General features: G+C 40.7%; 2 protein-coding genes, 1 long non-coding RNA gene and 1 pseudogene across 5 annotated transcripts in view; 3 read left to right on the top strand and 1 right to left on the bottom strand.

Moving 5' to 3' along the window:
* LOC149102704 (uncharacterized) overlaps positions 1-2,248 on the bottom strand; it is a 234,512-nt gene extending 232,264 nt beyond the window's left edge. The window contains exon 1 of the long non-coding RNA XR_016202160.1: positions 1,731-2,248. This is a non-coding gene — a long non-coding RNA (uncharacterized LOC149102704). The remainder of the gene's footprint in view (positions 1-1,730) is intronic.
* Positions 1-19,077, top strand: part of LOC149102702 (uncharacterized) — a 96,048-nt gene extending 76,971 nt beyond the window's left edge. The window contains exons 1-3 of one of the 3 annotated variants that reach the window (XM_089274059.1): positions 7,917-8,158; positions 9,774-10,681; positions 12,431-19,077. In XM_089274059.1, the coding sequence (XP_089130185.1) occupies positions 9,838-10,681; positions 12,431-16,755 (5,169 nt within the window). In that variant the 5' untranslated portion in view covers positions 7,917-8,158; positions 9,774-9,837 and the 3' untranslated portion in view covers positions 16,756-19,077. Of the gene's footprint in view, positions 1-7,916; positions 8,159-9,520; positions 10,682-12,430 lie in introns of those variants that run through there. The other 2 variants (XM_089274057.1, XM_089274058.1) reach the window with 2 other exon arrangements.
* Positions 673-3,807, top strand: LOC110042387 (protein phosphatase 1 regulatory subunit 27-like). Its single transcript, XM_020747754.2, has 2 exons — positions 673-957; positions 3,294-3,807. Exons 1-2 carry the CDS (start codon positions 673-675, stop codon positions 3,312-3,314), a joined length of 306 nt encoding a protein of 101 aa, XP_020603413.1. The 3' UTR covers positions 3,315-3,807.
* Positions 3,317-4,024, top strand: LOC149102703 (ankyrin repeat and SOCS box protein 9-like; annotated as a pseudogene).
* Positions 19,078-27,483: the final 8,406 nt, after the last annotated feature.

Raw genomic sequence — 27,483 nt, 5'->3', positions numbered from 1 at the left:
AGATGCCGCAAGCCGCAGCTTTGCGATAACAATGATGCAAGTCTCGCCTGATCAGGCATCATCATCAAAGATGGTATTTTTTTTTTCCTGTGGAACGTCCTCCGCTCCTAGGTGATCCAGTGTTGGGCCACATTTTAGGTCTGCACGTGCAAACAGACCATTAGTAATCACATTGAAACACAATATTCTCCTTGACTACTCTGACTACTACAGCAAGACATCTATAAAATTGTATCTGCTTTTTTCTTTCAATATGCATAACGTACATTAAAAAAAAACAGATATAATTTTATGTTGTTCTGTCGTGTATATAAGCAACAGAGTACTTTTTCCATGTTGACATAGCGTCGTCTAAATGCGACAGGAGTTGGGAGAATTCAAAACAGTTATGCAAACCCTTGACTTCATCTCAGGTTTGTCTAACTTTCGAGAATTCTCCCAACACCCTGAGTGTTTAGATGAGGCTATGTAAACACGGAAAAAGTACTCTATTGCTTTTAGAAAATATTTCTCAAAAAAATGCACAAATCTAAAACATCACAACTGTATTTACTTACTCTCATCTAAACACACTTATTGACCAATGAGAATGTGCATTGTATCTCAGTCATTTTATAAAGTTTGATATTTTATGTTTTGTTTTTCTCCAGCTGAATCAAATGATGAACTCAAATGAGTTTCTTTTGCAAGCGATCAGAGATAACAGGCACACACTGGAAATTCATAGGGCATTTGCTGGCTTGTAAAGAAGTCTCTGTGAACTTTGCTAATCCAGTTAATCAGCAAACGACGCTCCATATTGCAGCAAGACGTGGAGATGTTGAACTTATAAAACTGCTGGTTTCTTTTGCGGCTCATGTTAATGGTGGAACTGTTGATCTTATGACACCTTTACATGAACCATGTCTTGGTGGTCATCCTGAGGTCGTAGACGTCCTGATTGCCAAAGGAGCTGATGTATGTATTACTGCTGTATTAGTCTGTCTACAGATCCTCTATTTCATCATGAGTTTGTCAAAATCACAATGAATCAAAGTATTAACCTCAGTGGGTTTTAAAATAATAAACTTGTAGCAAACAATAAATGTCTGTGGACAGTCTATTGCTGTATAGCCTGCAAATATGTCCAGCTTAGTCTGCATGCAGCTATCAATAATTTGGTAGCAGTGTCATGTGAGATGGCTGTAAGGTAACGGAAAGTCTACATACGAGCCAAGTCACCATCAGGCTAGAGCTTATCCCGGTTTCTGTGGCATGAAGTGACTAGGAGTATTTCTACTCCTCCCCCTGAGTAGATGGGATGCTTAAGTCAATTGCAGGGTTACCCCCAGCGTTAAGTTTACTGGTACCCATTTATACACGTGGGTGGAGAGAGGCACTGTGAGAGTTAATTGTCTTACCCAAGAACACAACACAATGTCCCGGGCCAGGGCTCCAACCCGGGCCACTTGGTCCACAGGCGGCCTAAACTCACAATGCAAGGAGTTATTATTTATTTATTTTTTTTTAATCTTTATACGAACATTCAGCGCGTGAAACGTGACATATTTACCGCCGACATCTACTATTACATAACCACCAAGTTTGGTTACGCGAAACGTGTCCTTCAACTTGCAGCATATGGTGGTGTTGTGTTACAATGGTTTGAATTTATAAAGGTTTGTTTGAGGAAAAATAGTAATCGACATTATAACTGAAATTTTGATATTTTTATAATAAAAATGACTTACCTCAATGCCTTGTTGTCTTTTCTATTGTCATCTTGCTTCTGAGCTCGATCCGATGCCTCTTAAGCGAGTTATCGCTTTTTGGTTTTCGTCCACTAAGAAAGAGTAAAGGCTACACACTCGAATCTGGACTGACCTCTGCTCGAAGCGAAAATAAACCAATGAAATCCCGCCAGCCGCCCCAATTCCCCCGCAGAATCATAATACAGGGTTAAGCGCTCCTTTTCAGTTAAATTCCAAGCCAAATTCATTTCCACAGCGCATGCTACAAAGCTCTAAATCAAAGAAAGCTAGCCATCCGGACTCAGTGATCATGCTGCCGGAACCATCCATGGCCACACTCGAACAAATTGACCCTGACAGGGGGAAGGGAGTGCACAGTTCTCAATAAGCCAGGTACTTTGCTCCACAGTTCCCTAGGGACTGATTGGCTTGTCATAGCAATGCTCCGTCGGCGGCCTGGATTAAAATCTACCCAGGGGACCGTCGAGCAAAGTACCTGGCTTGTCGAGAACTGTGCGCCCCCTTCCCCTGGTCAGGGTCAATTTGTTATCCCGGCATTCCGCTCGGGTTTCTAATGTGTCCATGGTTGATCCCGGCAGCATGATCACTGATTCCGGATGGTTAGCTTTCTTAGATTTAGAGCTTTGTATCGTGAACTGTAGAGATGAATTTGACTTGGGATTTAACTAAAAGGGAGCGCTTAACCCTGTACTATGATTCTGGGGAGGAATTGGGGCGGCTGGCGGGATTTCAGTGTGTTTTTTTCGCTTCGAGTGAGGGTCAGTCCAGAATCGAGTGTGTAGCCTTTACTCTTTCTTAGTAGACGAAAACCAAAAAGCGATAACTCGCTTAAAAGGCTTTGGATCGAGCTGAGAAGTGAGATGACAATAGAAAAGACAACAAGGCATTAAGGTAAGTCATTTTTATTGCAAAAATATCAAAATTTCAGCTATAATGTCGATTACCGTTTTTCCCAATACAAACCTTTATAAATTCAAACTGTTGTAACACAACACCACCATATGCTGCAAGACGAAGGTCACGTTTCGCGTAACCAAACTCGGTGGTTATGTAATAGTAGATGTTGGCGGTAAATATGTCACGTTTCACGCGCTGAACGTTCGCATAAAGATTAAAAAAATAAATAAATAATAACTCCTCGCATCGTGAGCTTGGGCCGCCTGTGCTTGGTCTGGAGATGAGCGCACTAACCACAAGGCCTGTCAGACCACACCTCCCACTGTATCGGGAGGTTAATCTGTGTAGTATTATAGTCTTTTTTGACAGAGACAGCATAGCCAGACATGTAGGGACTGTGATGCCAACCTAAAATAATCACCTGGGATCTTCAATATTGCATGAGAATGCCTCTTTTTGACCCCAAAATATGGCAGACCAAAAACAAGGAATTAAAAAAAAACAGCTCTTAAAGATTGAACTACGGAACTGGGACAAACATGACAGAAACATCCTAATCCTTCCAAAAAACGAAGTCAAATTTATTGTGAACTGCTAGAATGTTACGCTACCCATCTTACTTGGTGGTTTTTCCTTAATTTTTAGAGGCAAGTGCACGTAACATAGATGGAAGTACCCCACTGTGTTTTGCTTGTGCCAAAGGATCGGTAAAGTGTACATGTCTGTTTATAGAAGGTGGGACTGAGGAATCTTCACTGGCAGTTACCTTCCCACCCCTACACGAGGCGACCTTAAATGGACAGTTAACTGCCTAGAAATACTAATGCAGATGGGCGCTGACCTAGAGAAATCCAAGAATCAATTTGGAATGGCTTTGCATGTTGCTTGCCTTCAAGGTTACATGGAATGTGTGAGAATTTTACTTCATGCCGGGGCCAATCCTAGTGCAATCAAAAGACACCAAGCTCCTTTGCACACTGCAACTCTGTGCAGGTATTAAGACTGTACCTCACTGTTTATAGATTGTGGAACAAATGTTTACCAGAGAAACTGGCACAGTAAAAGACCTGCCGACTTAGCTGCTGATACAGCATGCAGAAAGATACTTCAGGCTAAAGCTGGTACATAAACGAAACTAATAAAAAAAGCTTTCACCCTAGTTAAGCCATAAGTCTGTTTTTTGTATCTACAAAAAATTCCAAGAGGGACCCTCTTGACAGCACTTACTGGGTTATTTATTTATTTGTTTATTTATTTATTTATTTATTTATTTATTTAATTATTTGTTTAAAATTTGTTTATTTTTTTTTTCAGTCTCTATGTTAGTGTTCTTTTTCAAAGGAAACTGTAAATAAACAGGAACAACTTGTGAAGAACTTATTTTTGTCTTGGATATGGCTCTCAGCCAGCTGGTCATTATTCACTGAAAAAGAAAAGGGTTGGCATTAAATCTACGTCTCAGAGATATAAATAGACTGAAGCCAGATACCCAGAATACAGTCTGGTACTTATAAGGAATGTTGTCCACAGTCCCATCTACTTTTGTATAGGAATCCCCCCCCCCCCCCGGCCAGCCCACACCCCTATCCCCTAAATAGAGAGTTTAAGCATGACGTTTACAGCGGACAGCAAACGGCAAAGTTGACCTCTGATTTTTTATTCTTTTCTTCTAATTCTTAAATAAGGAGAAACTTCGGAATACCCGGCCACTTGATTTACATGTGCCGGAGTGTTTTGAAGAACGAGGTATATAACAATAGTTGCTATTCTTATTCAATGAGATGCTAATAAGTGGCCGGGTATTCTGGAGAAGACATCATGGACTTACTGAACCTTTGCCTTACATCGACTCACTTTCACTATAACGGTAAACACTACAAATAGTTGCATGGAACAGCCATGGGGTCACCTGTTTCTGTTGTTGTCGCAGGAATTCTGATGCAACACTTGAAGGAGCGCGCCCCTGCAACTTGGCGACAAACGATACCGCTTTGGTTACGCTACGTTGACGACACCTTTACGGTCGTTCACAAAGACGAAATTGACGATTTTCACGACCACCTAAACGAACAGAACGTCGACATCCAGTTTACTAAAGAGATCGAAGAAAATGGAAAACTTCCTTTTCTAGACTGTTTGGTAAGCCGCGACAACAACGAATTGCGTACGACAGTGTACAGAAAACCGACGCATACCGACAGATTTATACTTGACGAATCATCCTGCAACCCGACTTCACACAAAGTCACGACTATAAAGACTTTGACGAGACGAGCGCAACTAGTTTGTGACACACCGGACAGCTTCCTTGACGAAAACAGATACCTTGAAAGCTCCTTGAAAGTGTTTTTCACAAAAACAACTACAACGCTGACTTTTATTAGACGAAACATTTACCGACCTACTGAAGCTGACGCAACGAACAGGAACCCAACGCCTGTTACTACAGTGACTATACCTTACATTAAGGATACTTCTGAGACCATCTCACGGATCCTATAGCCCTACAACATCCGTGTAGCCCACAAACCTACAACTACGTTACGACACTTACTGACCAACGTTAAAGACAGGGACGAACCTAACAACAGACAGGGAGCAGTTTAAAAGATCAAATTAAATGCTCCGACTGCCAGGCTTCCTGCATTGGTGAGACTGGCAGAAACCTTAACATGAGACTGACTGAACACAAACGAGCCACGAGAAATGGTGATGCCAACAATCACATTGCTGTACATCATCAACTGACAAACCACAACATTGACTGGGACTCTGCTCAGTGCTTAACCTACAGTACAAACTATTTTCAACGACTCACTCTGGAAAGCTGGTACACTAACCTAGAACAAACGCCACTTAACAGATGTCAACAACTACCGGCGCCTTACAAACGACTTCTAAATGACGGAAACGAAACCGACAAACGGACTTCCAACAGACTGATTTAATTTGACTAACAATAGACGGACCAAAATCCGACCAATTTGACTAACAATGGACGGATCGAAACCCACCAATGACTGATGCCAAACTTTACACGAGTCTTTCAGCCAGTACCATCAAGGCTAAACTGGCCAATCATGTTCAACGGACCAACTATCCACTTGACTCTGAAGATGACCTCCACTCAGGTTGCCGAAACGTCAGTCACCAACAACAGTTCTTTTCAGAACTACCCTCACCCGAACGATCACACTATACGAACTACAAAACGAACTGAATTGGATCGACAACAGTTTCAAAACTTGTTTTTTATTATTATTATTATTATTATTATTATTATTATTATTATTATTATTATTATTATTATTATTATTGTTATTGATACAACATAAACTACAATAGGACAATTAAAGGAAATACAAAAGATAATACAGAAGGTAATGGTGTGTGTTACAAAAAACAATACAGAAAAGAAGATAATTACAAACTAATTCAAAGTACAACATTTTGAGTAGGAAACAATCACCAAATTAAGAATTAATTAAATTAATTAATAACTTAACTAAGTAAGTAAAATGAAAAAAAAAAAAACTCAAAGTCTTTCCACTTTTTGCTGAAATCTTCGGAGGTTTTATTTTTAACTGCTATTTGTTGTGAAGTATTTAATTTGTTCTTAAGTAAAGAAGGAAAGCCGTCAAAGGGTACATCATTGCTGTCTTGGATAGTGCAAAAGATATAATACTTGGCTACCAAGGTGACATAGTTTAAAATGTCTTCTGTTTCTGTGGTGTTATCATGCCAACCAAAAAGGATATTACGTTCGGTGAGAGTTATTATGTTTTTATGTTTTTCAAACCACCAATTTTGAAATGCAGACCAGGAATTGGAAATTACAGAACAAAGGTAAAAGAAGTGAGGCAATGTTTGCGGTTGCACAGCTGACACTGAGATTTCAGAATCGCATAGCTTCATACGGAAAAGGGAATGCCTAGTTGGAAGTATGTTGTGGATGATTTTATATTGAAAAATGTGAAGCTTTGTTTCGAGCGTGGTAACAAAGGGAAGGTAATAAACTTTCTTTAAGCATTCTTTCGAGAAACCATATTGAAGTAATTTTGGTTCAGCAGTTGGGGGTTGGAAGTAGTGGTCTATAATTGCTGCATAGACAGCACGGGTGGAGAAATTCTTAGACAGAGGAGGTTCTTGTGACGCGTTGTCATTTTCAATTGCGATTTCTGTGCGTTTAATTGTACGTCTCCAGCTTGGTGGAATGGCGCTTATTAAACCATAGTAGGCTGTAAACGGGACACGTAGCTGAAAGATTTGTTGAAATTTGTCATGTGATAAGAAGTTAAAACTTTCGTCAAGCAGGTCATTTATGTACATGATTCCAGTTCGATGCCATTGTTTTAAATAGATCATCTGTTTATCTATTAAAATGTTTTTATTGTTCCAGATAATTTCGTTTTGCTTGTGTGTATTGTCTTCTAATATAATAATAAAATAATAATAATAATAAATAAATATTTATATAGCGCCTATCCATGCCTGCTCTAGGCGCTGTACAATTCGCCAAAATGATCTGTACTAATCTTAATAATTAAAAATGTGCATTTAAGAAAGTAATAGAAAGTAAAAATCGCTAAGAATAATAAGTTTTCTTAAAAAGATGAGTTTAATGGATTTGTTTTCTTGCCAATTCTTGCCAATTCTTGCCAATACTTTAATATTGCTTGATAGAGGGGTGGTACATTATTCGAATTCAGTAACTTAATATCATATCTACAGTTTAGTAAGAAAGAAAGACCGCCGCTTTCCCTGAAGAAGTGTTCGATAAGAGTTTTCCAGAGGAGTCAGAGTTTTGGCATATTCTTTTAATCGAGACAATTTTGAGCGCGGTGTTCATTACCTCGAAGTCGATCATTTTTAATCCGCCTTTATTTTTTTCACCAACTATTGTCATTCTCTTAATTTTAGGGGGTTTACCAAATGAAATTAAAGATCATGCTGTTAATCGTGTCAGACAAGTTTTTAGGTAAATTAAGATTGGAGCTGTTGAAAATTAATTTTGATAAAGCTAGAGTTTTGACGAAGTTTATTTTGCCAATTAAGGTTAGTTTCCAATTTTTCCAGATATTTAAAATCTTATTCATATTTCGCAGCTTTTAATAAAACTTGTCTTCTTTCAACCCAAATGTTTGACGTCACGTTTGGTTTTCATTGCTATTTTGCACCCAAGAGTATTTTCTTCACCTTTAGTTTAGACTTACTTTACCTATCTAAGAAATTCAGTACCATCTACACTTTATCACTTAGTTGTGTGGATCCATTTAGGAAAACTACTGCTGCCTCATTCAGTCTACGAGAATGACTTTTTGACCTTTATAATTATCTTCTCCGATGTGTTAGGCGTTTGGCATGCCACGGGATTTAATTCCCAGAAAGAGACTGACTAGAAAGGTTATTCAGTAAGAATAATTCAACAGACTGTTTCATTCAACCAAAATCGTGCACAGAGTTCTTGTTTCTGCAAGCAATATATCATCGAAATATCCAGAATACTGAAGGTAAGTGAAAGAGTTGTAACTTGTTGTTTACAAGGCATTCGAAGCGGAACCACGGATTATATAAAGTTTTTCGCTCGCTCAATCCAGGGCTAAAACCTTTTTAAATATATGATTTTTCACTTCCAAGGGTTCCATCTGATCAGATAACATGAAAAGTTCGATTTAATACCGAGCAATTTTATTCAAACTTAATCGCAGAGTCATTCGATTTTGCTCCGCTTGATAAGGCAGAATAATAGAACTCGCTCGCTTTATTTCTAGCCCTTGGAATTCAATCGAAATAAAAACTAACAGTTTTTAGTATAAATCTACCTGCGTTCTGTCAAAAATGCCGTCCTCTTATTGGCTAGCCTACTCACTATCTATTATGTAGTAGATAGTGAGTAGCCTAGCAGTGTGCGATTGTCAACAAAATGGCGGACGCATCTTTGCATTTACGAAGTGTCTGTGAAAAGAATTTAGATAAGTTTTGAACAACTAGCAGATTTGTACTAAAACAATAAGATTATTTGCTCTCGATTTCTATGCGTGATAGTTAACTTGGGCTGCACCCTCGTCAGCTATCAAGCGATGGGAATCACAAATTCATATATGTTCTAATTGTTAAATACCATAAGCATCCATGGATGAAAACGCCCGCAAGACCTTGTTGCGAAACTGAGCAAAGACAATCTACTGCATTAAAATCGATCCATTACCTTCTGCAATAATGTTAAGAAGTCTAAGCTCTTTTTGATGCCTTTTATTTTGAATTATCTGCAATCAACGCGATACTGAAACCGACGATTTTAGATGTCTTTGTTATGCATAAAGTTATGACAGTTGCTGGTATTTCGAAACGGCATTAATTAAGGGTACTGTATTGTAATTATGTTGCATGGTAAAAGACAGAGCTTTGTCTATTTCGCGGGGAAAAGTGCATCAAGAACAAAAATAATCTTGCCAGGACTGAAAAATAATTTTAGAAATTTGTATACAACTAAGAACTTTTGTATTCCTACATGTATTTAGCCTGGGGGCCCACACTGATTTGAATCTTTTCTTATGAAAAAGCATTCAAGCTATTGTGGTCACACTTTGTGATTTTTTCTTAAAAACTATCCATCCATGATTTCAAAGAGCGTTTTACCCGAGTTTGATTTTTTATAAGCTAAAGAAGGAATTTACCACAAGTTCGAATAACAAGGGGACAAAAACTTTGAACCGAAATTATTTACATTGTATTCCAAACTTCTGTGCCATCCTCTCAAAAGAAATCATTTCTACTAAACAACACCAAAATTTTAAAGTTCATTTGAAAGTACTGTCAAAAATACTGTTGAAATGAAACTGATGATGAAATTTTACCTGTGTTCATTTGCACAATTTCTCTGAACTTTGAAATTTATTTTCTCAATTACATATGGGAAATTGTATTTGGTCTTGTCTCAGACAACTGTTTTAGAAAATATAAAAAGGACTGTAACATACTTAAAGTTACTATGGTACCAGGTTTTGTCCATTAAAAATTGAAATTGCTCGATTTCCTATCGGATTTCGTCTTAATTTTTTAATTTTTCAATCGCCACCAAGGCCACCTTTCAATAACAACTGTTCTCTGTTGTTCTTTTAACAGGGACAGTATTGTCGTCCTGGCAATATAACCACTTTTCACTAGGATTAGTTTATTGCTATCAGTAATGGCTCTACAGCCGTTTACGAACGAACAGTTAAACTATTTTAAGTTTGCTTTCGTTGTCCTGAATGAGTTCCCCAAGGTGCTACGCCAAACTTTCAAACACATGTGGGACAATACCTTTGCATATCTCCCTGGTTACCAGCCGTGGGATGACTCCATTGCTGTGCGAAACATGTTCCTTGCCACAGAGGGTGGTAAGACCAAAGTACCCACACACCTCCCTTACGAAGAATGGGATTGTAGCGCCTTGTTCCAGGCCACCATCTACGCGAAATCATTCGCCCTACCAGACATGGCAGGTCATCACAGGACACTCAGCGGTTTGTACTTGAAGCACCGTAAACTGCCTCATGGAGCATTTTATTCTTCCGTGGTCAGTCCGGGCGGAAATAAGGCTGAAACGTTTGCAATGGCGATTGATCAGCTGCGACTCCTAAGAAATGCATTTTGTCACTCATTCAGCTCCGAGATTGACAAAAAGACATTTGATCAATACATTCAACGCACCAAAGACGCCATTAAGGCTCTTGGAGTCACGACTGACCCTATTGATGCCGTTGGAAGTTTGACTGAGTCGGACTTTCCCACCGAAAAAGTTTGCAAGTTAAAAGATGACATCACAAAGGAGTTACTAACAGAAATCACCTTTCTCAAGGAAAATGTGGAGGATGAACTAATGGGTATGAGGTCAGATCTTGCTCAGTCAAGACAGGAACGACAAGAAGACTCCATAGAGCTGAGAAAGACCATTGAAAAGGCAACTGCAAACCAAGCCGAAATGACGAATGAGAAAATTGCCGAGATGAATCAAAAGTTTGAAGACCTAATCAATACTCAGCGACCAGGTAAGTAAGCAGCACTCCCGAATTTTTACTTGAAGTGATAATCCTTTGATAAACATCAGTAGGTGCCGACTGAGGATTTGTAAGGGTGTAGACAAAATCTGGACCCCCCCTCTGGATCCCCCTTCTGGACCCCCCTTCTGGACCCCCCCTGGACACCTCAATTTTTTCGGTGAAAAAAAAATGATGATAATGAATTAAAGTTATACAAAATACGTGTGCTACATACCACCGCTTCTTTCTCACTTTAGTTTGCTTCGATTCAGCGTTCAGCTCGAGAGAAGGTGTTCCCCTTCACGCAACGCATTTTCAAGTTCTCGTTTAGTATTTCCGAGGAGAATCATTAACTTTTTAGCAATCGGCTACTCGGGCAATTTTCGAAAAACTTGCAAATTTTGAATTTGCATGGACCCCCGCCATTTTGTTTTCCGCCATCTTGGTGTTTCGGCTGACCAGCACATTCTAGTGGCGTTGCTAGCGGCCAAGTGCAAAAAATGTTTCTGGTGCTTCAATCGCAAAAAATGTAAGACCTTTGGGGGAAAACGGCCTAGAAAAAAATTTAGGGGTACAGAAGGGGGTCCAGAGGAGGATGGCCAGATGGGGTCCAGAAGGGGTTCCACAAGGGGAGTCCAGAAGGGGGGTCCAAAAGGGGGGTCCAGGTTTTGTCTACATCCAACTTGTAAGAGTAGAGGCACGCTAAAATAGAACGCTACCCTTTTTGCCGTTTCGGTGAGTAACCGTCGACTATAGCTACCCATGTGTAAAAGAAAGCATTTTTCGTAATCTAGAGGTGAAAGTAAAATTATAATGCTTCAGCCATCTATATGGTCAGCGGAAAAGAAATCTCAACATAAGAGTGACTTATCAACTGTAGATTGCTCGCATTATCAAACCCCTGAAACGAGATGGCCCGATTAATTAAAAGAGGACTAACAATATTCAGACGGAATTTCGTGGTCTCACGGATCCTGGGGGAAGGGGTGGTTGAGCCGTCACTCCATAACATTAGAGCTATCACACTGAAACCTGAGGATTTATAGCTCATTCAAGCTATTTCCTTTGAAGTCCACAACATGGAACTATGACGTCATACGACAAAGAAATGCGTCAGTTTTTCTGAAGAGACGCCATGTTGGATTTTATGATGTTTATTTCAAAAGCTTTAGAAAACCACTAAAACTAGCTCAAACGTAGTCAACATCTAGAACAACGCTAGTGTAAGAATGTTTTAAGTTATTTTCATTTAAAACAGGAAAATTCAAACTACAAGATCCTTGAGCGATGATAAGTCAAACCAATTTGTTCCCAAGTAAATTTTAGGAGTTCGTTACCTCAATGCTTTTAAAGTTACAAGCGGCCAAAGCTGGTGATTCCCTCAAAAGTCCCCCCTCCCCACTGTTTGAAAAGGTTAAGCTAGTCCAGGATATACGAAAACTTTGACTTGTTTCACAAAATATTAGCAATGACTTGCGCAAGACATTTGTTGTCCCCTTCAAATTGGTGGGGAAAAAATCGACTTTAAACAAAGAGTATAAACAAGAAATGCTTTTTTTCTAATCCCGCTCTAGCAATAATTAGCTTTCGAAAAACTTTGGCCTGAAGGAAAAGTATGTTACCTAATATTTGTTTTGGTATATTCTATCTCTTGAATAGCAATGTTTTACTATCCTCCAGTGCACATATTCATCCATCCATCTGGCCGTTCGTTCGTTCGTTTATTTAATTATTATTTGTTGGTTAATTGATTTACAGGACTTAAAACATTTCTACCGAAATCAAATCTTCCTCCAAAGGTTCCCCACTTCATTGGCCGTGAGGAAGAATGTGAAGAAATTGTTGGTTACATGACTTCCCAATCTACCCGACTCGTCTCCGTCTGGGGTTCGCCAGGGTTCGGAAAAACATCGATTGCTATCGCAGTGGGTCATCATCTTCAAGCACGTGAGCTACCCGTCTTCTTTCTCTCATTACGTGGGCTCAAGTCAAAAAGCGATTTAACGTCCAAATTTCTAAGTCGGTTCCGACAGGCTGGGACACTTGAAACTGATAAGTTGCAGAATTTATCAGCTGATGATGAGCTTTGCTTAATTTTCGATAGACTATCGGATCGCTGTGTCATAATCCTGGATAATGCCGATGACCTGTTTGAATGTGGTGTGCCAAACGTAAAGGAGGAGGTTTTCAACCTCATTGAAGAAATCCTCAATCGCAGTGACAAAGCCAGCTTTCTTTTAACCACAAGAGAGTCGTTGCCCTATTTGGATTTACATTTTCAAGGACACCAGTCTGTCAGAATAAGAGAGCTAGACAAGTTGTCATGTCAAACCCTAGCTCGAGAACTGCTCCCAGGAGCGAGCTCTTCTGATTTGACAAAAGTTTCACAAATCTGTGGTCAGGTTCCATTAGCCATAAAATTACTGTGTTCCTCCATTTCTGAAGATTTTACTCCATCAAGTCAGTATCTTGAATTCATGGAACGTACAGAAAACATTGTAGAAATGTTGGACAACCCTGATTATCCAAGCAATTCGAGACTGAGATCTCTTTTCGAGTCGTCTTTCCAGAGACTCTCTACACAAGACCAAGAGGCACTGGTATCTTTGTGTATTCTTCCTGCGCAATTTGATTTAAAGATCTCCGCAGCTGTTTTGGGGATAACCAGAACAAACGAAGCAGAGAGGGTATTACGAAGACTTCAGAGAAAATCTCTAATTGATTGTTCTTCAGAGTTTAGCAAATTCTCTATGCATAAACTAATTCAGTCGTTTGCGAGAGAAAAGGGAGAAGGTGGCATGAAAGAAACAGTTCTCATCTCAGAATCTCGTTTCCTTGCATTTTACATTGCCCAGTTTGAGAAACTTAATGAGAATTTCCTTTCTGGCAGTTCCATGTCTGCATTCATTGAGTTCTATGAAGAGGAAAAAAACATCGTTCAAAGTCTAATTGATGGTTGTTTGGATTCAAAATTAGCCGAGAGAGTTTTCGATGTTTTGGCGAAAGCAGAGTTGTTTCTTGACACTCTCTTTTGGAAGGAGGGATGTACGTTTAACAAAATTTACGATTCAGCGATAATGGCGGCTAAGCAGACTGGGAATAAAGTTTCCTACCGGCGCCTACTTACTTCCAAGGCGTTTGGTCAGGTGACCTGGGGCGCAAGTGGAAACACAAAGAAGTTGCTTTCTGTGTCCAAGGCTTTTCAACTGCAAACTTCTTCGCATTGCAATGGAGAAAAAGGAAAACACTTGTGCTACTATGGACTTCATCAGCTTGTTATCGGAAAGACGGAGGATGGAGTGAATGTTTTAGAAGAAGCGCTTTCTTCCATGAACACAAGTCAGGAACACACCATTTTGAGGCTTATTATTTTTCAAATTTTTGCAATCTATTACCGAAGCAAAAATAATTCAGTGACGTCATCCAGCTTTTATGTAAAAGCACTAAAGGAATGCAGAGATGCCAGCGACACTGCTTGTTTACTGGTAATACCTATGCCCGAGCTAGCAATAAAGAAAGTTGGTGAACACTGCGTCATTCCGACAAACAAAGCAAATCCTTCGGTAATCCTGCCTGTTAAAGTTCAAGTTATCCTTCTTGTGAGCAACGCAGTAAAAAACTTCTCTACCTCAGACACCAATCAAATGTTTGGCAACTTGTTGCTTACCATGCTAAACGAATCAACACTCAACACAACTCAAGCTGGTTGGTTGAACTTTCATCGCAGTGTCGTTGGTGTGCTAGAGTCAATTGGAAGAGACAAAGACGCTTTAACGCTTACAGAGGAAAAGATAAGCTTTCACCAACACGCACTGCAAGAAACCGATAAAAGAAAAGAAAAGAACGGCAAAAGTCAAGACCAGCACAAGGAGGAACTAGCGCAGGACTATTGTGACCTAGGCAACATTCAATACCATAGAAGCAACTACACAGAAGCTATTACGTGGCACAGACAAGCGCTTGATATGAGAATTACATTGTTTGGTGAAGAACATCCCAACACCGCTGACAGCTACCATAAAGTAGGGATTACACAACATTCCCTGAGTGATTACACCGCCGCCCTTGAGTCAAAGAAGCGCGCTCTTGATATCAGAATTAAATTGTTTGGTCAAGAACATCCCAACACCGCTGACAGCTACCATTCACTAGGAGTTACACAGCATTCCCTGAGTGATTACACCGCCGCCCTTAAGTCAGCCAAGCGAGCTCTTGATATCAGAAATAAATTGTTTGGTGAAGAACATCCCAAGACTGCTGAAAGCTACCATTTAGTAGGGGTTACACAGCATTCCCTGAGTGATTACACCGCCGCCCTTGAGTCAAAAAAGCGTGGTCTTGATATCACAAATGAATTGTTTGGTGAAGAACATCCCAAGACCGCTGAGAGCTGCCATTCACTAGGAGTTACACAGCATTCCCTGAGTGATTACACCGCCGCTCTTGAGTCAGCCAAGCGTGCTCTTGATATCAGAATCAAATTGTTTGGTGAAGAACATCCAAAGACCGCTGAAAGCTACCATTCTCTAGGAGTTACACAGCATTCCCTGAATGATTACACCGCCGCCCTTGAGTCAAAAAAGCGTGCTCTTGATGTCACAATTAAATTGTTTGGTGAAGAACATCCCAACACCGCTGACGGCTACCATGAAATAGGAGTTACACAACAATCTCGGAGTGATTACACCGCCGCTCTTGAGTCAAAGAAGCGTGCTCTTGATATCAGAATCAAATTGTTTGGTGAAGAACATCCAAAGACTGCTGACAGCTATCATTCAGTAGGGGCTACACAACATTCCCTTAGTGATTACACCACCGCTCTTGAGTCAGCCAAGTGTGCTCTTGTTATCAGAATTAAATTGTTTGGTGAAGAACATCCAGAGACCGCTGACAGCTACCATGAAGTAGGAGTTACACAGCATTCCCTCAGTGATTACACCGCCGCTCTTGAGTCAGCCAAGCGTGCTCTTGATATTAGAATTAAATTGTTTGGTGAAGAACATCCAGAGACCGCTGACAGCTACCATGAAGTAGGAGTTACACTGCATTCCCTGAGTGATTACACCGCCGCTCTCGAGTCAGCCAAGCGTGCTCTTGATATCAGAATTAAATTGTTTGGTGAAGACCATCCAAAGACCGCTGACAGCTACGATTCACTAGGAGTTAAACAGTATTCCCTGAGTGATTACACGGCCGCCCTTGAGTCAGACAAGCGTGCTCTTGATATCAGAATTAAATTATTTGGTGAAGAACATCCCGAGACCGCTGATAGCTACCATTCATTAGGAGTTACACAGCATTCCTTGAGTGATTACACCGCCGCTCTTGTGTCAAAGAAGCGGGCTCTTGATATCAGAATTATATTGTTTTGTGAAGAACATCCAAGGATCGCTGACAGTTACCATTTACTAGGAGTTACACAGCATTCCCTGAGAGATTACACCGCCGCTCTTGAGTCAGCCAAGCGTGCTCTTGATATCAGAATTAAATTGTTTGGTGAAGAACATCCAGAGACCGCTGACAGCTACCATGAAGTAGGAGTTACACAGCATTCCCTCAGTGATTACACCGCCGCTCTTGAGTCAGCCAAGCGTGCTCTTGATATTAGAATTAAATTGTTTGGTGAAGACCATGCAAAGACCGCTGACAGCTACCATGAAGTAGGGAATACACAGTATTCGCTGAGTGATTACACCGCCGCTCTTGAGTCAGCCAAGCGTGCTCTTGATATTAGAATTAAATTGTTTGGTGAAGACCATCCAAAGACCGCTGACAGCTACCATGAAGTAGGGAATACACAGTATTCCCTGAGTGATTACACCGCGGCCCTTGAGTCACACAGTCGTGCACTTCATATTAGAATTAAACTCTTTGGTGAAGAACATTCAGATACCGCTGACAGCCACCATTCAGTAGGGGTTACACAGTATTCTCTGGGCGATTACACCGCCGCTCTTGAGTCAGCCAAGCGTGCTCTTGATATCAGAATTGAATTGTTCGGTGAGGAACATCCAAAGACCGCTGACAGCTACAGATCAGTGTGGCTTATCAAGGCTCTTTCTATTTCTGTCAAGCATCACTGAGTAAAGATTATTTCTAGCCTACAGAGCCGCTGTTTTCTGCGTGCACGGTGTACTCGTAAGGTATCGGTAGTGGCTCGCGATCGAGTAGATTAGCCGCCATGTTAGTAGTAGTAATGGACGCTTATATGGGCAGTAACCAATGAGGAGCCGAGAAAGGCAATAGGCTATTGTTTGGAGAACAGTGAATTCTATTGTTCTCCAAATCCAAGATGGCGCCTTGAAAAATCGGACCAATCCGGAGCCGAACTAAGAATTCAAGATGGCGGCGCCCGCGAAAGTCGGCCATGTTGGAAAACAGCCCACCAGCCTCGACAGAGGACCTGGGATCGGTCTCACGGATTTCCATGGCAACCCAATTGTTAAAAAAAAGTTGATACTTAGAGTGACCTGTGGTCCTAAACGACAGAAGTCCGTCTGGCAAGCGGTCATGATGGAGACTGAGAGACTTGGGTTCGACTGCAGGTTAGATAGGGTGTGCAAAGCATGGTGGGACGATGACCTCATCGGAAACCGATCAGAGTGAATTAAAGTACTTACGGCGGGATTTTAATGAGATGCATTCAACAGTGACTTAATTCATCTTAGTTTAGCAAGGGTGTCACGTGTCACGCAAAATTCATTTAATCAAAATGCGGCTGTTCACGTTAACTCTAGGAATCCTGCATATTAAATTTATCGGTCATCGCCAGATATTGCGGACAGTTACAGTAAATAACATTTTTCCAACTTTGAAGACTCTAAAATATACTCTTGAAACCTTAAAAGCAAAAATCATTTAGATATTAGGCCGTTCGATCCGAAGCCTATAGGCTTGTATTTAGATTCAGTCTTAAGTCCTAAATCCTCTAAATCCATTGAGAGTTCTTTTGTATTATATACGTCTTTGCAGTTTGTTCAGAAGCTTGTAGAGCCCACTCGACGACTGCAGAATTTGTTGTTATACCAGTTCGCTATCGTGTTTTGAGTTGTTAACGTTAGATGTTTACCGTGTGTCCTCTAAGGTTAGCTAGAAACTTCTTATAAACACAAAGTCCTCTACAAATATAAGCCTGACTAGTTAGATAACGGTAAATTCCTTCTTATGAAAGCTCTCCCTCAATTTTTTTAGTCAACAAAGACAAAGAAGTGATTAATCAGGTGAAATTGGCGAGAACTTTAAGAAGCCAGAACAGTTTATTATAACAGAACTTATTCAAACCGGTCTTTTCTTAGTCTTCAGAAGAAATATAATAGGAACACGAAAAAAACCTCGCTTTTGGGCGAAAAGTACTGAAAGTTAAAATTGAGGATGTTTTTTCAGGTCGAATTGTTTCTATGGAAACCGGTCATGCCAATACTTGTATATTGCTGATTATGAGTTAGGATTCATTAGTGTTTCATAAATAAGGAATAAGACGTGGGCGCGCGTAGATATGGAATTTGTCTTGGAGTGTTGAACGCGATATCTGACGAGTGAGCGCAGCTAACAAGTGAGATATAAAGTTGAACACGAGAAGAGAAATTCCACATTTACGAGCAACCTTGTATTATAATAACGACGTTTTTGACGACTTCCCGAAGTTTTCCGACTACTTTCGGAAGATTTTCAAAGAGTCTCGAAAAGTTATCGGAAGGCCACACGAACTTTTCCGAGCATTTCCCGAAGATTACCGGATTTACAAAGACTTCCGACGAAGATGTTTCAATCAAACACGAACAAATTTAAGTGTAGTTTAAAGGGTTAAACATGATGTCAAACGTTAACATTACTTCATCGATATGATCGACTGAAATTATCGTAATTTTACACGTGTTCAATTACGGCTTTTCTCAGGGCTTGTAATTGCTGTAAAACACCGCGACATACTAATAACGAAGCGCGCGATGACGTCATAACTCAGACAAACTCAGACAAACAAAACGGAATGGTTGAAAATTTCACCCTTTTTCAAGCGTGTAAGCAAGTGTTCCTAAAACAATTTTTAAGACGAAAATTTGGCCTTCATTTTCCTCCTATTTCTCTCAGAACACGCTAATGTTGTCTGACCCTCGCGGGGTTTTAATAATTTGCATTCTATTTTTAGACTTCGCGCGCTTCGTTATTGATTCACACTTAAACTAGAAAGCTCAAGTAGAATTTATAGCTAAAAACATCAAAAGAAGTATTAGCATTTTATGTAAGTTGTGGCATCGTGTTGATTTAAGTATTGTGCTTTCAAAATGATTAAAGGATGTTAATTTTACCCTAAGAAGGTATCATATCTAAACGTCTTGTTGGAAAAAGAGGTAACATTTTATCAACAATGCAAATTCAACATCAGTATTAAAGGCCTGCTGCACTGCTTTGTGTGGTGGATGAGTTTCACTAGCTCGTAACCAGAAAGAACATACGCAGATGAAGTAGGGTGCTGTTGACTGCTATTTGTTGGGAAATTTTCCTGACAAAAGGCTCTAATTACATTGCTGCCACATTTCCCTGACTTTTATGGTAGAAAATTAACTGTGTTAAATTAAATTTTCCCTGTTTCAAAATGTAAATTTTCCCTCACTCAAGATAAGAATTCCCCGACTTTTCCCTGACCTGAAGAATTTTTTCCCCTGACCATTTCCTGACGTGTGACAACCCTGTAATTATCAACATCTTACTGCCTTTGCGTATGTGCTAGTAAGCTGCTGAAACCCAGTTTTTTTTTCTTACGCCTCGTCCACACCACGCCGGAGGCATTGGAAACCAGCGTTTTCACTCTGAAAACGCATCAAATGCTTTCCGTCCACACTACGCCGGAGAAATTGAAAACGCATTAATCACCGGTCATTTTGTTTTTGTTTGAGGAAAACTCGGGCAGAGAAATCACGCAATTGCCGTGATGCCATCGCTTTCGAAAAGCTCCGTTTTTAAAATGTTTTCCGTCCACACTAAAACGAAAAGCCGGCGTTTTAATTTTCCCAGGTTTGAAGGGCGTTTTCGAAAGTTCCGTTTGCGTGACAGATTATTGTGGACCGTACGTAGGTTTCACCGTTACCGTGTTTTTAAATTCATCCGGCGAAGTGTGGACTCGGCCTTAGGGTCTCTTAGACGAGTGTTTATCAGTCTCGTCCCAATTCCTTTGCGGCTAAAGCGTGTCGCCTTATAATTCCTGCTGAATTTCAAGAGAAAAACAAACTGCCTGCAGTCTAATGTGATAATGAAAACCAGCCTTTAGAAATATTTCTCTTCTTAGAATATTTCCACTGGTATTGCTCAAGACGACTGCACATCAGTCTCCAAGCATTATTACGTATTAAATTTGTCTCCTGGACAGATTTTCATTTGACTGTAATTGGTTAAAAACACTCCGTGCAATTTGTGCACCCGCCCCTAACCAATAAGAGCAGAGACTATATTCTCAAATCCAATCAGGTACGTTTCAAACTCAGTGAATTAGTTTACGTGTCTTTTCCCACTGTTGTCACCGACTGCTCCTGACTTTCCCGCGCTTTTCGGTGATTGCCGAGTTCCCATTGGCTGGCTGAATATTTGCAGGCGCGGCGATCTGTTCTAATGATTTTGGATTTAAAAAATTTATAACAGTCATTAGAAAATCACTATTTTTAACGTAAATATTACAACAAACATTTACAACTATTGTAATGTACAGCTCGCTATAAATTGGAGTGGAGATTTTGCTACCGAGGTCTGTCACCGCGTGTGTAAAAACGTTAAGAAAGTATTCGAACTGACAAAACAGTCCTTGTGTTTTATTGTCTTTGTTTTTGTTTTGTGATTATCTTTTATCCATTTTACGCTGCAACTGGACGAATCTGGCTGCTTTCACAAACCTTATTCAGTCTCGGCACCCCACTCGATAATAAGTACGCCTAAAGAATGGTATTCCGCCATGTTTTCCTTGTAAAAGAACTGAAGCAACGAATTTAATAATTGAGTTTCAAAACATTGCAACGCAATGAGTTCTTGCCCTTGGCATAACTTGGTTATTGTCAACAATTTCTTTACCGAGATGACCAATCTCTCCATTCTCATAAACTGTGCCTGGCTGGGTTTGGGAACTGATCGCTTCTGGGGGGTCAAAGTTCATCTTTGACTTTTACCCCGGATCCCCGGAGGGTGGCGGGCCGGACAAAGTTCATTTGGTATACTAAAAGTCTGTGACAGTCCCAACTAATTGCAAAACGGTTCCACGAGGACACTTCGTGACTTCGTACACTTCCCACACAATTTCTTCAGGACAAAGTCGACATCTCTGCTGTGCGTTTAGGTTTGTCTCAACGCTCCTATCCGAACCCGAGGCGTTGCGTGACGTTGGAAAGCATGCGTGACATTATAGGTAGGTCTTATAGTTTTCGGGGTGGGGTATAACGCTTCGTATTGCATTTAGCCACTGTTTTTTGTCCTGCTCAGTGGAGACTTGTAGTGTGTGAGATTGGCCATATTCTGCTTCTGTACTTGATACTCTGAAAACGTGCTTAGCTGTTGGGACAAAAGGATCGGTAACAAATTATTCACTTTCAAGTTGATAAGTTGGATTGTGTTATGTTTCTGTTGACGTTAGTTCAGGTAAGAGAGATACAACAAGACAACATTCCCTGATTGGTGTCGTGACATATATTGATATCGCAGATGCGAAAAGCGTGACCTAGCTCCTTTAACAAGAACACGACACAATGCCGTGCCTGTATTGCAACGATAAACTGGGAAGAGACCATCCTTGAAAATCGGCTTTTCCCAGATACGTGACATTACAATTGAGCAAAGAGTATTCTGTTCACCTGTACCGAGTCTTCATACCGCGGTCTTGAATGAACCGCCCATTCTGGCGTCACCGTCAGACAGATCCTCAACCAACAAATTTTCGACTGGGATTGGCTGTTGATGACAAAATATCATGTTAATAAATAAGTCAGCGAAATGAATGAGCGACCAGCAAAATGTGTTTCCTCAACACGCGCAGACAATTTTCGCGGTTTCCGCGTGTCTCTCCTGAATTGCGCATGGAGGTCTGGAAGGAAAGAAAAGAGTGCGAAATAGTTATTGGATTCTCTTAGACTGCGAGCAGTCACTCTTTTGCTCAAAAATCCGCGGGGAACTAGAACGCAAACGAAGAAGAACACAGCACACAAGCGAGCGTAGACTTGCCACAAGTCGACCTTTTCTTAATCCTTGACTTATTTATCTATCTCGGGCAAAGCGTGAGGATAATCTTTGAGCAACGAAGTCACGAGGGCGTGCGCTTGCGACGTAAGTCGCAAGAAGTCGACTTGTTTCACCTGCAGGGATGTGAATCAGAGCGTAAATTTTTGGCGCGAAAAACATGATTTACATTTTTCACTTTTCATGTTCTCCACGCGCGATCTTCGCGAAAGCAGAAAATAATTTCCATCAAAAAGTTTATGAGTACTGTCCCCTAACTCAAATGAATTTATTTGTAATGTGTACCCTGCAGTATGTAGTCAGCAATATTGACAAAAGGCAAAAGCTGTTCCATTGAATAACGCCTCTTGAAAAGACAAAACCGTGTTTAAACCGATCGAGGAGGGGGACATTGGGATGTTAGGTTTTGCGGTTTTGGCTATTTTTTGGATCGGTTTCTCGGTTTTTGTGTTAAAAAAAACTTCGGTTTTTCGGTTTTGGTGTTCATTGTGGTTTGCGGATTTTTCGTTTCTTAGTATCTGGTTTTCGGTCTTCTTAAAAAATACTAGCGGTTTTTCGGTTTTGGTATCAGATGTGATTTTTGGATTTTCCTTTTTTGTCCTATTTGGGTTCCGGTTTCTCTTCGATTTGAGCAGCAATTGATCTCGAATAGCCGCGAAATGCCAAAGTTATTGAGAGGGATGCGTGACAAACTAAATGTCACGGTAGGGTATCAGGCGCCTCGAATGACGCCCGAGACTTTGACCTCGCAGACCAGGCACCCAACGTGCCTCCCGCCCCAGCAACGGAAGAAGCAATTGTGGATTGTGTTGTGTTTTTTACGAGGAGGGGAAGAGCGGCGAGAATTTTCGAAAGAGAAACACGTTTAGATGTTAAGTGAAAAGGGAAGAGAGAAGCCTGCAAAAGCTAAAAGATACTAAAAGATACGAAGGCTTCAGACAAGTCCATGATATTCACAAATACTTTGATAAAATTAGTGTTAGTGTAGTTTGCTCTGTATGCCCCTTTTGTCACCATTGTATCGGTTTTTGACGATTTTGTTAGCAGTTTTCGGTTTTTGGTGAATTGTTTTCCGGTTTTGCGGTTTTCGATGATTTTTTTCTCCGGTTTTGCGGTTTCTAATATACCCCAATGCCCCTCTCATCGAAAATTATCTGCTTTAGTGTAGATTAACCAGCGATCGACTAGCCTGAGTATCAGGCTTTTCTTACTCGCGGGGTAGGAGGAGGAGGAAACACCCGGCAAAGAAAAGCCTGACACGAGGGTCTTTATTGCAGTCTTCCGCCTCCTCATAGCGTGATAAGCGTCATTGCACGTATTAACCAATGCAATTAGAATCATTTCCGGCTGTCATGTTTACTTGCATGTACCACAGATCACGATTGCAACGGCGAGAATTTGAGCAAATAATCCAGTTTCGTCCATGTTTGTAATGGTTTCCGAGAATATTTGCACAATTTGCCTCGAAAATTCAGTTTTCGCACAGAGTATGGAAGGTGTGTCGCTACAGTACCGCTGTTTTCTGAAACTTCGTACAAAGAGTTTTCTAATGTTTTGCGTGAAGAACCTGTCATTCTTGTGGAATTATTTCTCAAGTTGAGAATTGTTGTCATTCAAGGTAGTGAAGACGGCAAAGGTCTGTTTGCAAAAATGCGCTAGGAAAATAGTGAATTGTTGCAGAATGTTCACGGAGTTACGGGAGACATTAGCGGGTGGTAGGGCACTCGACGAGGCGAAGGAAAGCACTCCACGAACTCCTTCGATAGCCAGTCCTAGAGGCTCAATTCCTGTTCGAGGCCAGCGATCCCCGACTGGAGTGACGCCAAAGGCGAAGCGAAAAAAAAAAAAACACTTGTGAAAATAAAACTGAAGGGGCTCAGCGAAGACCTTCAAAAAAGAGAACTTTGTTTTCTGATCCGATACTCTGAGCTCGACGATGAAATAACAAGCCCTGAACAAGTTTGATGAATATCCCGACAGAAAAAAATTTACCACCACGCGAAATGCTTTCACTTCAGGTAGTGTGATGTTATGTTGCATTGTGTATTATCCAATCAGCGAAACATCCAGATTTTGGATGTTCAATAAGCCAGGCCTTTCTCTGCAATTTTCCCCTACCCCTACCCTCTTGCTAAGAAAGGCCTGATACTCAGGTTGGCGATCGACCAGACAGCTGCCTGACAAATGCTATAAACTTATGTAGATCTAGCTTGTACCGACAAGAATCCGAATTAACTAAAGAAGACGGAATTAGTCGGGGAGAACTTTAATTCTGTAAAGCTCTCTTGATTAAATAACCTTGAAAACCGAAGTGGTAACGAACGGCAGAGAATAAATGCGCTGTTCCCAAAAGAACCCTCATCGATCAACGACTGCTTTCAACACGGTAAAACGGCCAAGGAAAATTTGTTGGGATGCCCTTTCTTTGCAAAAGGGGGTGAATAGGTTTTCGGATCGACGGATTTGGCCTTAAAAAGCGCACGGACTGTGGATTTTTGCGGTAAATCGAGCGGATTCGCGGATTTTGAAAACACAGTGGATCGAGGATTAGCTGTAAATTGTGGCTCGGATTCCGGATTGTGCCTGTCTTGATGTTCGGATCTCGGGTCCTAAACGAAATTTGGATCATAGATCTTTCTTCAGCCTTGGTCGGTATGTTAATGAGTTCATCCAAATTATTATTATTTTTTTTTTTTTTCGAACGAAGCTTATTTAAACTCAGGTGTGCGACTGTTATTGGAATTGTACTATGTTATAGCCATCAAGTAAATGTGAATGCCTGCCAATCCCCTCCCCGCCCTTCCCCTCTCCTCCCCTTCCCTCCCCCCCGAATCAATGTTGAACTCTCGCTACAACCAAAACGCGCTATTATTTCCATCATTAAAATGGGGAGGAGTGGTCTTAATGTTTCATTTAAACTGACCAAGACAGTAGCCTGTAATGCAGGCGAATTTATACGAGCGTCACAGTATATATACCCTCAACCGGGCACACTTTAATCGGGTGAATGGCAACAGGGAAGACTGAGGAAGAGAGGGCAAAACGTTTCCCGAGGAAGTAACAGTGAAGTTGACTATGCAGAGGAGTGTAGATTGTGCAGCGACAAGGGCAGGGGTGGGAGCCATTTGTTTGGTAGAAATTTCATTCAAAAAGTCAATATCACTTGATATTTCTTGAATATCAAGTGCCACTATATTATTAATAAATTCCCTTTGCACTTAAACAATTCCTCTCAGAAGCAATTCGAATCTTCAGGAGCGAGGACATCCGAGACGGTTGAATCGCACTGTTAAGCCGGGTTTACGCTAAAGGAAATTGTTCCGGATTCGGGACGAATCCGGAGCGTTTTAGTACTGGATTGGTTTTGCCGTTTACACGCAAGTGGACGAATCCGAAATAGGAACTTTCCGGTTTGGTCGTGTCCCTGGAGATTTTGAATTCGGAATTTAAAGTGGTAATTTGAATACAAAACCTTTTGAATCCGTAGGGTTTTGTCGTGTAAAGGAGTTTTCTTCCGAATCCGGATGTATTTCCGCCTGCGGTCTTTCGAATTTGTGATAGAAACTAAGTTGCGAACTTAGCCTAGTAGTCAAATGGTGGCGGTCGCTGTTGCCTCATTCTATTACAGGAGCAGACAAATAATTTTATGATGGCGAAAGCCATATTCCTGAGACAACGACAATGTTCATGTCCTCTACACTTTATCGGAGACGACGAGGATGGCACGATCGAAGACGTCACCCCGACGGTTTTATATATAAAACCCGAAGCAAATGCCTAGTGGGACAACATGATGGGCAACCATAGCGTGTTCCGCGAGTAGAAAAAAAATTTCAGACTCTCTCGCCGTACCCCTAGCCTTCTTTTTGGCGACATTTTGTTGCTTGTTGTCGAGGCAACAAACAACTTGGTAACCATTCCATCATGAATGTCCCCGGAGTTGTCTTCATGTGGAAATGGTTAGGAATCAGAACACCCTTTCAGTGTAAACGCCTACGAATCCGATTACTCTACAATCGATGAATCCGGAAATATTTACGAATCCGGGAAAATCTCTTTTAGTGTAATCAAAGTGGACTCCCGATAACTCGACCCTTCAAACAATATATCAAACACGAGGGACAGTGTTTCATCGGGCTATCTAAACACCGAGAGAGATACGACGCGCAGCGGAGTATTTTTGACGAAATTCGAGGTGTTTGGATAGCCGATGAAACATTTTCTCGAGTGTTTGATAAAAAAAGGAGCAAACGGAGAAGTAAAATCTATGGTAATTAAGACCAAACCTCCTTCACGGTTGTGATTTCCTTTGTTTTAACTAGACGAATTATTAATGAGTTTGAGAAGGGAGATTGAAAAAAGGTTTGAGTTATCGGGAGTTCGAGTTATCGGGAGTTGAGAACAAATGACTGGAAACGGTGTTTAATGTTTTTCTATTCATGCAGTGTACATTTTAATAAAATTTAATTACAGAATAGAGAAGTCCGCGAGTGAAAATAAAACAATACACCTCTAAATTACTCTATTAATAATATACATGAAAAAATTACTCGATTCTGATTGGTTGAGAGCAGTGCAGTTCAGGTGTAACACCAGTGCAAAAAATGTAACACTAGTGCAAAAAGTGTAACACCAGTGCAAATTACACATCGATATTCTGGATTATGATTGGCTGAAAGACAATAGGAAATTTTCTAAGCCAATGATATCACGTAAAATGATGACGAAAATTTCCTGCGGAAACTTTGAAGAGATGAATGAATGGCCGAAGCGGATCGTGGAATTTCAGCTTTTTGAAAAACTCACTTGTGTAAATTAATTCCAAATTGAACTCGAAACCGTATGATTACCTATACAAATCGGAACGTAACGTAATGTGAAAAATATAACAAAGGAAAACAGCAGGCAGAAGTTCAGGAACTGTAAACTGTACAGGTTTTTCAAAGAGAGCAATGTCGGGCTACTTCCAAATAAATACGGCTGTTTCAAAATCAATTTAATGTTTTGGGCTACAGAACACTGTTTGTTTTAACTTGTCACGTATTGACAGACATGGTTCGAGTTATCGAGGGTAAAATTATACAGAAAATGACCTGAAGGGAAACGAAAATTGCTTCGAGTTAGCGGGAAGTTCGAGTCATCGAGGGTTCGAGTTACCGAGGGTAAATTTATAATAAATGTATGACGAAAATCCTGGGGAAATCGATTTGGTTCGACTTAGTGCGAGGTTCGAGTTAGGGAGGGTTCGAGTTATCGGGAGTCGACTGTATAGGCCTGGTCTCATAAGACTTTCTGCGCTGCATTCCACGGTACTAGTACGTGACTTACTGAGCTGACCTGTCAAATCTGTTGCACATCGCTTTAAAGGGACATTGTCGTGAATTTCCCATGTGCAGCGTTTCTTTCGAAACTTGAAAAGTTCAGGCGGAATCAGTTTCAAGTTTGAATTCGGCAAATTCAAAACCCAGGATTCAAAATGGCGTGAGAGCCAGTCGTGTTGCGTGAACAAAGGAAAATATTGACTACAATGGATAGCCCATGCCTTGAACACACAGAGAGAAAGCTGTCATAAAGGGATAATTTGGAAGGATAATTTTGTC

Source organism: Orbicella faveolata, unplaced genomic scaffold (assembly GCF_042242905.1).
Source record: "Orbicella faveolata isolate gen_17 unplaced genomic scaffold, um_ofav_v1 contig_35, whole genome shotgun sequence".
Classification (NCBI taxonomy): domain Eukaryota; kingdom Metazoa; phylum Cnidaria; class Anthozoa; order Scleractinia; family Merulinidae; genus Orbicella; species Orbicella faveolata.
Note: the sequence above shows the minus strand (reverse complement) of the source record. Positions and strands in the feature narration are given on the sequence as shown.